Below are 15,551 nucleotides of genomic sequence, written 5' to 3'. Positions count from 1 at the left end.
CAGAGGTCTCTTGAAGTAATTGTCTCTTTTGTCTTGAGTCTGCCAGATGACAGAACCCAGGTCAAAAGGAGGCTCTTCAGAACAGAGTGCTTTTGTGTGGATGTTGAAAAGTTGTGAGAGGGGGAATAAGACAGAGCCCTTTAATATAAGTGCCATGGGCGGAGCAATAGTCCCTGGTGCACTGCCTTCTATAGTTAATTCAAAGTCTGAGCAAAATCACAGCAATACAATAACACATCTGAAACAATGCACAAATATTTGAGGTCATTGCCTAGTGCTAAGCAAATTAAGCCTTGCAGCAGATGGAGATCTGGTCCTCTCCGAACCTTTCAAAGTCATTATCCTGTTATCTTTCTTGGACAGGATTTCTATTTATTTATTTAAAATATGTTTATCTTGCCTTTCTCCTTAAAAAGAACCCAAGGATGACAAACTAAATGGAGGAATAATTCAGTATTCTCCTCATGCAGAATGTTAAACTAGTCCAAGCAATCTCTGTGAATGGGAAGCAATAAAAGAAGCCCAACAACTTACCAACAGCACAAAGAAGACAAAGAAGACATAGGTGACAAAGTATATAGGCCCCAAGATCCTGTTGGCATTGTCAATAGCGTTGTAGTCAAAGTCACCGAGGATGATTCGAAATTGGGTAAAGCTAAACCGCAGAAAGAGAGTGAAGTTGGGTGGCTCATTGAACACAGCAAAAATTATAAGTGACAAGTTCTACGATGGACATCCAAATGATCCTACCCCTCTATGACAATTTATCCTAATCTCAAGCAGGCTGATTACTATTGGAAGAATGCCACCTTTCATGCTTCTTCTTTGACAATAGGTGGTTGGGGGGGGGCATGCTCTGTAACTTTCACTGACCTTAGAGTTCTTTTCCTGTGCCTCAGAATCTTTGAGGCCACCATTCCCTTCCTGTTGCTTCCTTTGTTAGCTGCCTTTCTCCTCTATTTTTCTCCAAAGATAGATGTGTGGAGATATTACTCCACAGTACATATGTAAAAGCACAAAGCCATGAATTGGAAATAAAAGTTGTTTGATTCCTTTTACCCAGAACCATTCGGACTGATTATTTTTTTTCTTTTCTGAGGGAAAAGAGCGAGACCGAGACTCTGTCTTAAAAAAGGGAATAAACAAATTCCAAATGCCTCCATGTACTTTCTCTTCTCACATCTCCCCCTTCTTGCAGCTGGTATCTCCAACATGTCCTTGAAGAGATTTTAGAAATCTTTATCTTTTAGTTTACAAGCCAGGATGCACACCCGGGGTATCCCTGAATTATGCAGAAGCTACCACTTCAGGTAGCCTTGTTTCTAAATATCATTTTTAAAAAATGTAACATCTAATATTTCATCAGTGTTGCCTGTTATTGCCCCTCTTCTTCACCTAAGGTGTCTCGAGGGGGTTTCTGTTTCTTACTGAAAAATAAAATCTTGCTGCTCCAGTGGCAGCTATCTTTACAACAGACCAGAAAACCTATGAAGATATCCACCCTTTGTAGAGTGCCTAGAGAAGGGACGGACAGAGAAGGCACCCAAGGCCACTTTGGCTGCCCCAGATGTCTCCATTCTGGGGGGAGGGGAACCATAGCTTTTTTTTTTCTCGCAGAAGCCCTGAAGCCTTGTTGTCTTGCAATAAAAAGAATTGCAGGCCTTCCTAAGTCTCTGGTGCCTTCTGAAGTAGAAAGCTGGTCTCCAAGTTGTCTAGCATTTACCCACTCCTCTTAATCTAGAGCATACTAATACCAGTGCAATGGGGTGTGCTAACCACTACAGGAAATATGGATGGCTGTTCCCAGAAATCCTGGACGGTGGGAAAGCAAGGAATTCCTCATTGCTTTGAGTGGAATGGGACCATTGTATTCCAATTAAAGACAGAACAAATCTCCTTCTGGGCCTTTTACACAAAGAAAGTTAAGTGGCAATAGGGAACTTTTTGGGTTACTTTGGTGTGCTGGGTTGTGATAATGATGATAATTGTGGCTTTTCAGCACCCAACATATAAATTAATTTTTCAAAGTAGCAAAGTAACGGGTTTTGCCCGTTTAGTATCACAGATAGAGTTCCTGGCTGTAGAATGTAGAATTTTGTGGAGATGGGAGGGTGGGCATGCATGTGGTCTACAAACCATGGTTTCTTCATCCTTAGTGCTAGACATAACATTATACAGGTGGCAGAGCTTAATTATACCTTTTATGGGTATGGCTCATTGTCATCGCCATTGTTACGGGCTGAATCAATCATTTTCCTTTGGTTGTATGTGTGTCTTTTCCTTTCCTTTCCTTTCCTTTCCTTTCTTTTCATTTGATATTTTAATGATGAACAGAAGCAGTGTGGGAGACTGGGGTTCCCTCAAGTAAGATTCACATAATAGAATCATAAAGGTCTGCCCTTTCAATCTGGCATCCGATTTGCTCCTCACTCCTACATATGCCAACTTGCACAACCAGGCCTGCAATACACCATAAGTGGTCAGCTGGTGTGGCACCATACAATGCTGTGCTTGTCAGCCCATGTTTATGACCTATTGCCAAGGATTTAAGAGAAGGAGCTGAAGAGAAAGAGAGGGAGGGCACTCACATGCATTTAATGAAGGTGCTGAAGTTTTCCACTTGTGTCCCAAAAAGAAGGTATCCCAGTTGCGCATAGGCGAAAAAGACAATGAAGAACATGATGGCAAAGCCCAGGATATCCTTGGCACAGCGGGCTAATGTGGAGGAGAGCTGTGTCATCGTTTTGTTAAAGCTAATATATTTAAAAATCTAGATTAGGAGGGGAGGAAAAGACAGGCACGGGTTAAGGGTCAACGACTGATAATACTATACCTATGTGGTTAAATTGGATGATGACAGCACATGTTTGGCAGTTACTGTCTGGCAGAGTGTCAGTTTTCGAGATCAAATGCACATGCCCCTCACCTGCCCCAACATCATTCTATGTGGTTGATGGTTTAAAAGACTAAGGTGTGATGTACAATTCTTCCTGGTGGTGCTCTGATCAGAAACGGAACATAGTTCTCTTTTATTTTACTGAGATCGCTCCTGCATTTCTGGCTGCGTTCTGTCCCATCATTATAATAGCAATTGTAATTTACAGTCATGTGAGACTGAATTCTTTGAATTCTTATTTATAAGGACGTAATAAAAATCATCTAGAGCCAAATGTGAGGCCATCTCTCTGATAGCTAAAGCTTGGCCAAATATGGGTCACGCAACAAGACAAGGATCCCAAGCACACCGGCAAATCTGCAACAGAATGGCTGAAAAAGAAAAAGAATCCAGGAGTTGCAGTGGCCCAGTCAAAGTCCAGACCTCAACCCAATTGCAATGCTGTGGCGGGACCTTACAAGAGCTGTGCCTAAACAAATGCCTGCAAACCTCAACGAACTCAAACAACGTTGTAAAGAAGAGTGGGCCAACATTTCTCTAGAACAATGTATGAGAGACAGATACATTTGTACAGAAAACGATTACTTCAGGTTATTGCTGCTAAAGGTGGTTCTACAAACTATTGAATAGAGATGGGGACAAAGGGATTTTCCCTGTCAGGCAGGCAGCCAGGCTTGCCAATCAGCTGTTTGGTGGGTGCATAGGGCAAGCCTGGCTGGCTGCCCAAAGGGAAGCACACACACCCTTTCTTTACAAACAGCAGCTGGGTTTCACTTCCGCCAGTCTAGCCTTCCCTCTCTGCCTATGCCCCTGAGGAACAGCTGATCCACAGGGGCATAGACAGAGAAGGAATCCCCTACACATGGACGAATATAAAACAGTTATATTCATCTCTTCATATTTGTCAGGGTCTCTGTAACTGATGAATACGAATGGATGCATATCCAACAAATCAGTGATATTCAACTAATATCGTGGTTCGTTTTTATATTCATCTCCATGTCTACTATTTAGTCATAAGATGTACTTAGTTTTTCACACATGGCTTCTCCATTTTGGCTTTATTTTTGTAAAATAATTCATGACATGGTATAATATGTCATATGTTGTTCATCTGAGGTTGTTTTCACATAGTTTTCAGAAAGAGGGTGTCCTTTCTCTTTCACATGGCTGTATAAAGCACATGAGAGGATATTAGAACAGCCATTCTCAAGAGGGGTCATGTGGCCCTCTGGGGGGTCTCTGTCACATTTGAAGCAGGTCACAGACTGGAAATAATTCTTCACACACCACTTTATGCAATTTGTTATGTGACTTATACAATCCTGATTTGGCCTATGTTTCTTTCATATTGCGTTTATGGCTTATGCAAAAAAAAGTTGAGAATGGCTGTGTTAGAATATTCAAATTTTTTCACCCAAATTATAATCCATGTGATGACCGTGCAGAGTAGTACTATGCTATTGTCCCCATACTGCAGAGAGGGTGAGAATGCTGAAACAAAGGGCAAAGTGCTACACCAAGACCTTATAGTGAGTTCAGAATACAGAAGCAGTATTCTGTCTGATTTTAATGTTGGCTACTCCTGGGCTCCCACTGAATAGCTATGAATTCCTTTCTTCTTCCTTTAGAATGGTTAACTGAGCCACTCCCCATCAATTTCCAGCCTCCTTTGGCCTTTTGTTTACATTTTTAGTGCTTCTGTTGAGGCTGAGGGCTCTTATTTCAAGTAATTAAAAAGTACTGTGCAACTATTCCATTTTTATTTTACTTTGCCAGATTTTCACTGGTAAAGAAATCAGAAAGAAAAAAAGGGCATTTTTGGGGGGGAGGCTGTATATTGAAGACTTTCTTACTTAGATCCCTCACAAACCTCAATGAATGGGGCATTCCAAGCATTATGACAGTATCATCTGGAAGTGCCTTTTTTAGTTCTGGAGCCTATTTTGGCTGACTTCCCTTCTTGTTATCTTTTATTTGTATCTGATGTCTTTTCGTTTTCCAATTTCCTCATTTCCTCCTAGCGAGAGGGAGGATGTCAGTCCTGAAATGGTAACTGCTTCCGTAAGCAGCTTGAAATGCTGATGAGGAGTAAAAAGAGCTAGTAAAGTACCTTGATCCAGGCAAAGAATAAGTTCACAGCATTCATATTGTTGTACTGGGTCTGCCAAAAAGCCAGAAACTCAAAGTCTGCATAGATGCTCGGGTTTCTCAGTAGCTGTCCCATCAATCGGTTCACTTCAATCGTACGAAAGATGTGGAATCCAATGGCTACAATAGAGAGCTGAGAAAACATTTGGGATTCAATGAAAATTCTACAGAGAAGAATGAATCAAAGTGGCAATGATCGCTCATTACTGTAGTGGGTGGGATCTCACGGCTGCGCAAGCCCAACCCTGGATCTTGAAAAATACATGCCTGCTCCTGTGCCCTGCCCACTCCCAAATATTTTTCTTTTAAAAACGGTTTTAAAAATGGAAAGAGCCCTCTTGAATCTCTAGCAGCCAAATAAAAAGAAATATTTTGGGGGGCTGTGGGGGAGAGCTACAAAGCATGGTAAAATTACATCTCCTTCACTCTTAAAAGCATAAGGGGACTTTTTGTGCAGCAGCAACAACAATTACTATTGTTCTGGGGGAGTGCAAGGAGGTGGGGGGAGGACAATTGGGCTCCTGGGAGTCCAACTGTGGTCCACAGGCTATATTTGCCCACATAGTGTACAGAACTGTCACACTCATTGAGCTTTTGTTTTGTGCAACTCAAGTGGAACTGTATTTGGGACAAAAAGAAACCAGAGCCTTTTTAGGCAATAAAAGTGTTGCTTGTAACTGATAGGTGATCAACAAAAAATACACATAATAAGGCCTGATTTCACCAGCCAAATGAACCCCAGTTATGATTATTTCCATACCTCTGTTGTATGAATTGCAATAACGTGGTATATATACCAGGGTAAACATTTCCATTTGTTTTAATGTTACCAATTCATTTCTTCCTATTTGAAATGTTATGGTCTGCACCGCTTATTTCCATCTCTGGTGGATAGCCCACCTTGCGCTCCTATCTAGATGTTGGGTCACTCACCACTCTGGTCCATGCGCTCATAATCTTGAGATTAGACCACTATAATGCTCTCTACGTGGGGCTGCCTTTGAGATCTATGAGGAAACTCCAGATGGTGCAGAATGCGGCGGCCAGACTTCTTAGTGGGGTAAGGAAATATCAACATATTACTCCCACTCTGGCCGCCTTGCACTGGCTGCCCATAAGGTTCCGCGTAGATTCCAAAGTTTTAAAGCTTACGTATAAAGCCCTAAACACTTTAGGGCCTCGTTACCTGATGGAACGCCTTCTCCCACCTAGGTCTACCTGTATCACCTGATCTAGCCAGGAGGTGAGACTGAGGAGCCTAATGCCAAGGAAGGACCAGAAGGAAAAAACAAGAAACCGGACCTTCTCGGCTGTGGTTCCTTGTCTTTGAATAGCCTCCCTCCTGAGATCCGTATGGCCCCTTCTCTGGGCATCTTCAAACGCCAACTGAAAACCTGGCTGTTCAAGCAAGCCTTTCCTCCATCCACCACCTGATTTTGTTCTCTGTGCCTTCTCCCATCTGAATCATTGTGCTTTTTTTTAGTAATATGCTGTGATGATTTTAAATTGTACTTAGATTTGATATGTTGTCACCCTCCCAGAGTAGTTGGTATGACTAGATGGGTGGGCTATAAATGTCAACAACAACAACAACAACAACAACAACAACAACAACAACAACAACAACAACAACAACAACAACAACAACAACAACAACAACAACAATAATAATATGACAGAGCATGTTGCCAGTGCTTACATGTCAGTCACAGAGACAAGACACAATTCCAGAGAAAGGAGCGTATCACTGTGTCTTGCAAATAATATTGCTCCTGGTGTGATAGAGCACTTAAACACAGTCCCAGGAGTCCCCTTTTAAAGGATACAAGAAGACAAAACCTACCCTAAGGGGTTTATAATCTAAAACTCTGCACAAAGAAGATAAGAAAAGGGATATTGGCCAAAATCCTGTTGCCTAGTGTAATGTCATAGTAGAGTATGCCATTGAATCAATGATTTGGGGAGTCAGCTCCTCTGTAAGTTCAATAGATTCAAATGGGCTTGCTCTATTTGTGACTTACTTTAGCACTGTAAGTTACAGCTATGGTAGGCGTATTTGAACTTAGAGAACTCATGGAATTTATGGAGTTAACTCATTACATAATTGTGTCAATGGGCCTACTCTAGTGTGAAGTACTGCACTAAGCAACAGGATTTTTTGCCATTACGATAAACAAGAGAGAATATACAGTTGCATATATATTTTTAAATATTTTAAAATTACACTTAAACTATATATATAAGCAATTTTAAAACCTTGTGTTGGTTCTGTAAATAAATGTGAATGTCAACAAATAACGACTGATTTCATGACCAGCAATTTGCAAGATCTTAGCCAATCAATTACTTAATGCATGCTTCTTGGTCCAGTTTCCTTGAGTTTCCTCATTTGCCACTCCACCTCATCCTTTTATTTCTCTAATACTAATTGTAGAAAATCTTACCAATATGACAACTATATCCAAGATGTTCCAGATGCTTTTGAAGTACTGAAGCTTGTGAATCCGCAGCTCCAAGATCTCTTCTACAATGTAGTAGAAGATGAAGACACAGAAGACAATCTCACATGCAACAATGAAGAAATCCCAAGTGCTGACATACCGGAGAAGCTTTACAGTTCGAATCTGCCATGATGGGATGGCACCACCAGTGGCTGGAAATTCTACCACCAGCCTGGGTTGCAGGGAAAAAGGTGAAAGGAAAAATGCTGATGCTGCCTCATCTCTGGACATCCATCCAAATGGAATGTTACATCAAACATATCTCAAAGTACAGGACTAGGTGGCCCAATAATTTGACTTGACCCTGCCATGGCTGTAAAAATCTACAGTCTAAACATTCTGCCCTCTAGGCATGAATACCCTTTCTCTAAAACCATAAGATGTTTTGTTGTTACAGTGGTGCCTCGCTAGACGATGATAATCCTTTCCACTGAAATCGCTGTTTAGCGAAATCATTGTCTAGCGAAAAGCATTTCCCCATTGGAATGCATTGAAACCTGTTTAATGCGTTCCAATGGGGAAGAATCGTTGTCTAGCGAAGATCGGCCATAGGAAAGCCGCTTTGCAAACCGCCGATCAGCTGTTTAAATCGCTGTCTTGCAAAGCAAGACAGGTCCCAAAAACACCTGTTTTGCGAGCGCAGAGGGAGCTGTCAAAATTGTCATCTAGCGAAAATCGGTTTGTGATGCAGGGACCAAACATTTGACTTAGCGAATACATTGGGCCAAACATTGTCCAGCGAAATTCCCCCATAGGAATCACTATTTTGTGAATCGCTATAGCAATCGCAAAAAGTCAGTGTCTACCAAAAAAACTGTCATGCGGGGTAACTGTCTAGTGAGGCACCACTGTACTGTTTTATAAACCACACTGTTGCCACAATAGCAACAATAGGCAGCCTGAGGTCCAATTTTCTATCCTCAGGACCCTCCAGAAAAATGTAGGCGTGGGGAAGCCACTTCCAGTTTCTCCTCTCTCCTCTTTGGTTTTTGGAGAGTTTTGAGGGATCTGGGAGCTCCTACATTCAATTTAATACCACAAGGGCTCCTCCCCACAATTCTTTAAATTATTTGGCCTGTGGACCAGCTGGGGTTCTGGGTTGACCTCTATCTGAGTGAAAATTCCCTGTTTAAGTGCATTATTTGCCATAATTACTGTGTGTGCATGTGAGAGAGAAAGAGAGGCCACCCCAGCCATTGGCAAATGTGGATCCTCAGTTCTGAGAAGTTGCCCATCCTTGCTATAGAGGATATTATCTTATCTTTTATATATGGGGGCCTCCCACAATTTTCTGTTAATTTGCTACAATGAGCAAATTAATAGACAACAAAGAAGGAAGAGATATGACAAATGGCATCATCCCTTTTAACCAAAGTGTCCCGATCCTTTGACCCTGAAAGCCGTAACCACACTACAAAATTTCATAGCAATGAATTAAGAGATCCTTTTAGAATGCTATGTGATGACTAGAGAGGAAATCTGAAAGATGAGCAAAAACACTGTTTGATTGTATGTAACAGAGAAAGAGGAACAACAGCACCTACCTGAGCACACAGAAGAGATTGATGTTGGCATTATAGACAGAGAAATCAATGAAAACCACACGGGTTCCTCTATCCAGCCACAAATTCTCTTTCAAGACTTGGAGAGCTTCAGCACTTTCCTTCCGGGTCATTTCGAGATCTATATAATACCCTCCTCCACTATAACTCGTTAATTTTCCCCAGTGAGAAGAGCCGTCCAGTTCTTCCTCTGTGTGATATTGCCACCTGCACAGGGAAAGATAGCCGATGGTGAAGAGTATGGAGAAAATGCAATCCAGGTGGTCTGAAACTAGCCCTACATTGTAAATAAATCCCTGCCCAAGAGGAGAAAGGGGTTTACTCAATACCTTCAGAGATACATAGAATTATATTTTTTTCCCACCAGGTCACTTTTTGAAAGTGCTTTGTGACACTGAGTTCAATTTTCTCCTTTCCCAATTTATTCTGATTCTAATGAGGTGTATGCAGTCATGGGATAAGGTACATTCACCCAAACTGCCTTGTCCCATCTTCTCTCTCACACAGGCACACATTTGATTGCTCCACAAATGTAACAACTCCACCTTTCAGTTCATCCCTCTTGATCAGGGGTCTCCAAACTATGGCCCGTGGGCCACATCCAGCCCACCACAGGCTCAGGTCTGCATGCTCAGGTCCAATACCCTTCCTGCTGGCCCGGAAGGGGAAACTGCCCAGTGAGTCCCCCCTGGTGGGGAGCAAGGTTTCACTCTGCACCTGCGTGTGTGCATGGGGGTGGCGTTTCACTCTTCATGAGCGTTATGTTCCTTCGGCCTGTGAAAATGTCTAACATATACGACATGGCCCTCATGCTGAAATGTTTGGAGACCCCTGCTCTTGATGTATGTGCTCCAGTATCTGCCCAAAATATTTGCCCCTTTCATCTTCAGACTTGGATCATTCCCTTTACTTGGTGTACAGTACTATACAGATAATGCCTCTAGAGCAGAAAAAAATATCGATGGTTTCCAAAAGAACAAATTCTTCTTGTTGTTGTCATCATCTGTCAACAACAAGGCAAAACACCATTACGTTATTCTGGTCCTCACCTGGGGCCCAAACACATACTCTGGGAGTTGTTTCCTTCCCACTCTGCAGTTTATTGAAGAGAAAGACATAGCAGTCATGACACACTTACGCGGTTCCATTTAAGAGTCCAAAAGGGGACCTGTTCTCCTTGTCCTCACTGTATACATCATAGCAACCAGATATGTCCTCCTTGAAGTCATCATGCACCACACATGAGTTGTTCTGGACCTTCAGTTGGCGCAGTCGTGGGACACCAAGCAGTAAGTTCTCATAGTAGATATATGACTGAATGGGGTGGCCTAGAGGTTTGTTGTTGTACCATTGGGTCCAGTACAAGCTGTTCAATAAAGGACCTTGTGTGTACTATGGAAAGAGGCAGAAAGGGACAGCAAATGCATGTTTTCAAGACTAGACAGAATGACATTAATTAAACCTGCTCCTCTCATGTGGCTAAATGCAAGGGGTTGTATCATCCAATGCTAACAGAGCTTGGAAATGTTTACTTTGTTTGGACAACAACTCCCAGAATCCCCCACCCATTGCAAGTAGCAGGCAGGTGGCTGGAGATGTCTGTAGGAACATTTCCAAGCTTGGCGTTTTAATTATATAGGAAGATATCCCCACTTTCAAAGGTAAGTGTTCAGGCTCTCTGTGCATAATAGCTAGAACATGGTAGGGGGAAAGAAAAACTGCCTAAACTAGGGGTGTGTCTGCAGGTGAAGTGAATCAAGCAAAAGACAGTGGCACCAAAATGAAGGGCTCCTGTATATACTGGAAAAACAGGAGAGGGGCTATTAATAACTGGCTTTGAAACAGATCACAAATGCATGATGGTAAGAGTGAAATAAATTTTCCCACAGTTGATTGTACCTGTCCTGATTCCCACATATACATTTCATCAAATCAGGCAGATTATAAGCAGCATGATCCATGCATCCATCCATCCATCCATCCATCCATCCATCCATCCATCCATCCATCCATCCATCCATCCATCCATCCATCCATCCATCCATCCGAATAGAAATAAGGGATTGTCAGTTACTGTGTGACCATATTTAGAGTGGCCAGAGCAGGATTGTTTGTTTGTTTCATGACAATCAGAACAGCAATATTCAGTTTGCCTGCACAGCCCAATGTGGGATAGTGTGTCCAAAGCTTGTCCTCACTGCCCAGAAATACTTACTGTCCAAAAGTCAGCCATGCTTCCAATCGTCTGGAAAGAGACACCACTGTCCGAAGCAGTTTCCAAGAAAAGTTCGGACATCACTTTGGTATAGTAATAGGCATTTGAACTTGTCATCCCATAGGTCACTAGGGGTGGAAAAAAACAACGGGAGATTATTTCTCAGTAAGGTTTAGCTGCTCGTCTCCCATTACAGAGTGACATGATCTATGCACTGCTGGCTTAGGAAAGCTGCAACTTGTACTGAAGCAAGCTCTGTTGGTGTAGGAATATGCTAGAGTTTGAATTACAGGGAAATCTTAATTAGGCAATACTTAATAATAATTATGTAGCGTCAAGTCAATTCCAATGTATGGCAACCCTTTTTCAGGGTTTTCTAGGATATACTGAGAAGTTACACACCAGTTCCTTCTTTTTGGGGACCTCCGGACTGAAAGCCACGCAGGTTGGCTTTTCTCCTCGAATACATGATGGGGAATCAAACTCCCAACCTTTGGCTCCGCAGCCAGCTACCTGAATCCTTGAGCTATTCAGCCAACTTAGTCAATACATACAGAACCTTATATTTTCCTTATATTTTACAGTAAAAGCACAGTGTTGACAAGATTTGGACTTTTTAACGTTTTAACAAAAAAATTATTTGCTGCAGCCTTTCCTTGCTGGGGGGATCACTGTGTGCTTTTGAGCTCTTGATGCCTTCCATATTGAACTGTCCTGCCTGCTTTCCTGCCTCTGTGCTTCCATCTTGGATTTTTCCCCTCTTTTTTCTTGATGTTTTGGGGATGACGACGGCAATGACGATGATTGTTGCTGCTGCCGCCAGGTAGTCTTCCTGTGCCTGCATGGATTCTCGGGATTATTTCTTCAATTCTTTTCCCCTAATTTCGCTCTTTGTTTTGTTGCCCTTTCCATCCTTGGAGGGTTTTTGTTTTGTTTTGTTTTTCTTCCTGGTTGGACTTGGCCTGCCTGTGTTGGGTTTTTGAAATTTTGCCATCCCTCCCACATGTATGTATTTTCCTTTTTTAATTTTTTTCCCTCCTAAACTTATTGTTTGGTTAATTTAATGTGCATTAATTTTGTTATAAGTGTGCATTTGGATAGGTCTTTAAAGGGGGACTGTTTTTTTTTTTTTTTTTTTTTTTGCTTCTCTGGAGATGTGTTGCCCAGGGAGGTGGACTTTGTAACTGTGTCATTTCTCAGTGGGCTGTGTGCGTGGTCATTAATGCTTGTACTTTTTGGAATAAATCGATTCTTTGTTGCGTTGCCTCTGCTTTAGAGCAGTTTTAAAGGTTTTTTGGGGGGTTTCTTGAGTGCCAAAAGACATGAATGAAGAATCACAAAAGAAATGAGTTGAAAGAGGTAATGTTCACGCAAAACAAAAAGACTAGTGCATCAAAAACACAAAAAGAAATGAGACTCAAAAGAACCGAAAACAGAACAAATATGAAAGTTTTCACCATACACATCTGTAATGTTGACTATATTTACAGCAACAGAAGTATGTTTCCTTGCCTCTTTTCTAGTTTTTATATTTTGAAATCAACAGGACTACTTTCTATGTTGACTAGTTTTTTAAAGAGTATGCAATAGAAAAAGCATAACATCCAGAAGCTCTGTAGTACTTTAAGGTCTCAGAATATCCTAAACACTCCCCAGGACAGATCTGTCAGTATCATACTAGTCAATGGTTGCCACTTTCTTTTGCTACTTGAAGAAGCTAATCTGAGCAGAGTTGTTTCTAAAGCCCCCACTAAGATCATCATAAAGGGTAATGCTGATTTGATGACATGTCCTTTAATGCATCATCAACACTGGTTACTAAAAATGTAAAGTAACCACATGTATTTTCCTCATCCCCACAACACTAGATGCTGGGGGAGGGAGGTGCTGTTGGCGATAATAAGAAGGAGAGATTCTGCACATGCTCTGAGACATGTGCAGGAAGAAACAACACTGGCTAATTCTGTCACTGGAGAAAGATCCCTTTGCTGTTGGTCGCTGTTCAAACTAACTCCTATATTTCTTCCATTATTCTAACCTATTATTATGACCTGGCCTCTAAATGCAACTGGAGAGTATGTTTATTTGTCTGGGTGGGGATGAGTCTATAGAATTTATAAGTCCCTTCCTACTTGCAAATGTGTGTGTCTTTTCATGTAGAGAAAGACTAACTGTGTCTATCAAAGACAGTTGGGCAAGCTGCATGTTTGTCTTCTCCAAGAAGACATAGAACCATAGGTGCATTAGTACATTGATAGAAGAGTGAAAATAATCACCAGAAACAGATTAGCAAACAACGTCATATGGTTTTTACTGCTAGGTCATGATCTTTCAACATTCTCAATTTAAAATCTTGCATTTTTCCCTGATTTGTTTCTGGTGGTTATTTTCATTCTAGCTTTTAAATGGTCATAATTAATGCTGACTAACTGAGATTTTAAATCATGCATAGCTAATATGTTCTATACATAAAACAAAAGTCTTTATGCTTGCTTGTACCCTGTGATTAGAATCATGGAATCATAGAATAATGAAGTCAGAAGGGGCCTACAAGGCCACCAAGTCCACCCCCCTGCTCAAAGCAGGGATACAAATCAAAGGGGGGGGGCTGTCTAAATTTCTCTTGAATGCCTCCAGAGTTGGAGAACTGACCACCTTCGAGGTAATTGGCTCCATTGCCATACTGTTCTAACAGTTAGGAAGTTTTTCCTGATATTCAACCAAAATCTGGCTTCCTGTAACCTGAGCTCATTGTTGCATGTCCTGCACTCTGGGCTGATCAAGAACAGATCCTGCACCTCCTCTGTATGACAGCCTTTCAAGTACTGTATTTGAAAAGTGCTATCATTCTTCTTTTCTTCTTTTCTCATCTTCTTTTCTCAAGGCTAAACATCCCCAGTTCTTTCAGTCTTTCCTCACAGGGCTTGGTTTCCAGCCCCCTGGTCATTCTTGTTGCCCTCCTCTGAACTTGTTCCAATTTGTCAGCATCTTTCTTGAAGTGAGGTGTCCAATACTGGACACAAAATTCAAGATGAGGCTTAAGCAGTGCTGAATAGAGGGGAACTAGTACCTCATGGGATTTGTCTGTTTTGTAGCTGCATCACATTGTTGGCTCATATTAAGCTTGTTAGCTATGATTATACCAAGATCCTACCTACTCATAGTATTGCTTTCTTTTTGCTAGGTGCGGTACTTTGCACTTATCCTTGCTGAATTTCATTCTGTTGTTTTCAGCCCAGTGCTCAAACCTATTTAGATTAGAGATGGGATATTTACATTTGTATCCCGGGAAAAACAATACGAATATTGCAACTACAGGCGGCTTGGCCAATTGGACCCTCTGCCCAGAACCAGGTCACCCCACTTACAGCTTGCAGTGCAGTGTGCACATCCGTCGTTGTTCATGCTTCACCAGTCACAGAAGTAGCCCAGCCTAGGCTTCTCTGCCTCCTTGCACCGCTGACCACTCAGCAGCTAAGTGGAGAGACTTGTCATCCCACCTCTTCACCAGATTGGTCACCAGTGCACAGAGATGGGGAAACTACTTTGAATTTAACACAATTCAGTGGTATTGAAATGCATGTACTTCATGACTTGGGGGCCCAAGAGTAGGTGGAAGCATTGCCAGGGAAAACAATGTGAAGCTTGAGTCCCTTCCCTTGACTTTATCATGGCTAATTTTGCGGTCCAGTGGCTGAATGTGTGGTGGCAGGATGCCCAATTTTGCAGTGGACTGGCTTCCTGGATTTTCCCCATGTCTCAGTTCACCAATGGACAGTGGCTGGGCTGACCAGGCTTCCCCAGGTGGACCTATGTGGTGGAAGCTTCACTCAGGTTCATTGGGAAATTATCCCTGCCCCATGGTGGGCCAAGAGCACTGTCATGTCCAATGTCTGCAAAGCTGTGCCATGTCCAAAACACTTCAGGAAAGGAACAGGTGTGGTAAACAATGCTTCCTTTTTCAAGAGCATTGCTTTCTTGTGCCTTAATTCCTGTACTGAAACAGGAAGAACTGGGCGAGGGGGGAGTGTAGTTTCTTGCCACTCTTCAATGGCCCATGCAACCATGGGATCTGTTGTGAGACGAAACAAACATGTCATATGTTTGTGTGTATGCAGAGACACACAAACACTTGTGAAGGTCAATAACTGCTTTCATAGGGGGAAAAATCCTGTTCTGTGCCCTACACAAACACACTTTCAAAGCTTCTGCTTCTGAAAGGGTCA

General features: G+C 42.0%; 1 protein-coding gene across 1 annotated transcript in view; it reads right to left on the bottom strand.

The window, feature by feature from the left end:
* Window positions 1-15,551, bottom strand: part of PKD2L1 (polycystin 2 like 1, transient receptor potential cation channel) — a 44,275-nt gene that overhangs the window by 15,143 nt on the left and 13,581 nt on the right. Inside the window, exons 3-9 of the mRNA XM_020791196.3 lie at window positions 11,326-11,453; window positions 10,249-10,502; window positions 9,093-9,317; window positions 7,492-7,720; window positions 5,010-5,180; window positions 2,589-2,770; window positions 535-655 (exon numbers count right to left, since the gene is read on the bottom strand). Of these exons, the coding sequence (XP_020646855.3) occupies window positions 535-655; window positions 2,589-2,770; window positions 5,010-5,180; window positions 7,492-7,720; window positions 9,093-9,317; window positions 10,249-10,502; window positions 11,326-11,453 (1,310 nt within the window). The remainder of the gene's footprint in view (window positions 1-534; window positions 656-2,588; window positions 2,771-5,009; window positions 5,181-7,491; window positions 7,721-9,092; window positions 9,318-10,248; window positions 10,503-11,325; window positions 11,454-15,551) is intronic.

The sequence above is a fragment of the Pogona vitticeps genome, chromosome 3 (genome assembly GCF_051106095.1).
Source record: "Pogona vitticeps strain Pit_001003342236 chromosome 3, PviZW2.1, whole genome shotgun sequence".
In the NCBI taxonomy this organism is placed as follows: domain Eukaryota; kingdom Metazoa; phylum Chordata; class Lepidosauria; order Squamata; family Agamidae; genus Pogona; species Pogona vitticeps.
The sequence above is the reverse complement of the archived record's forward strand: the minus strand, read 5'-3'. Positions and strand labels throughout refer to the sequence as shown.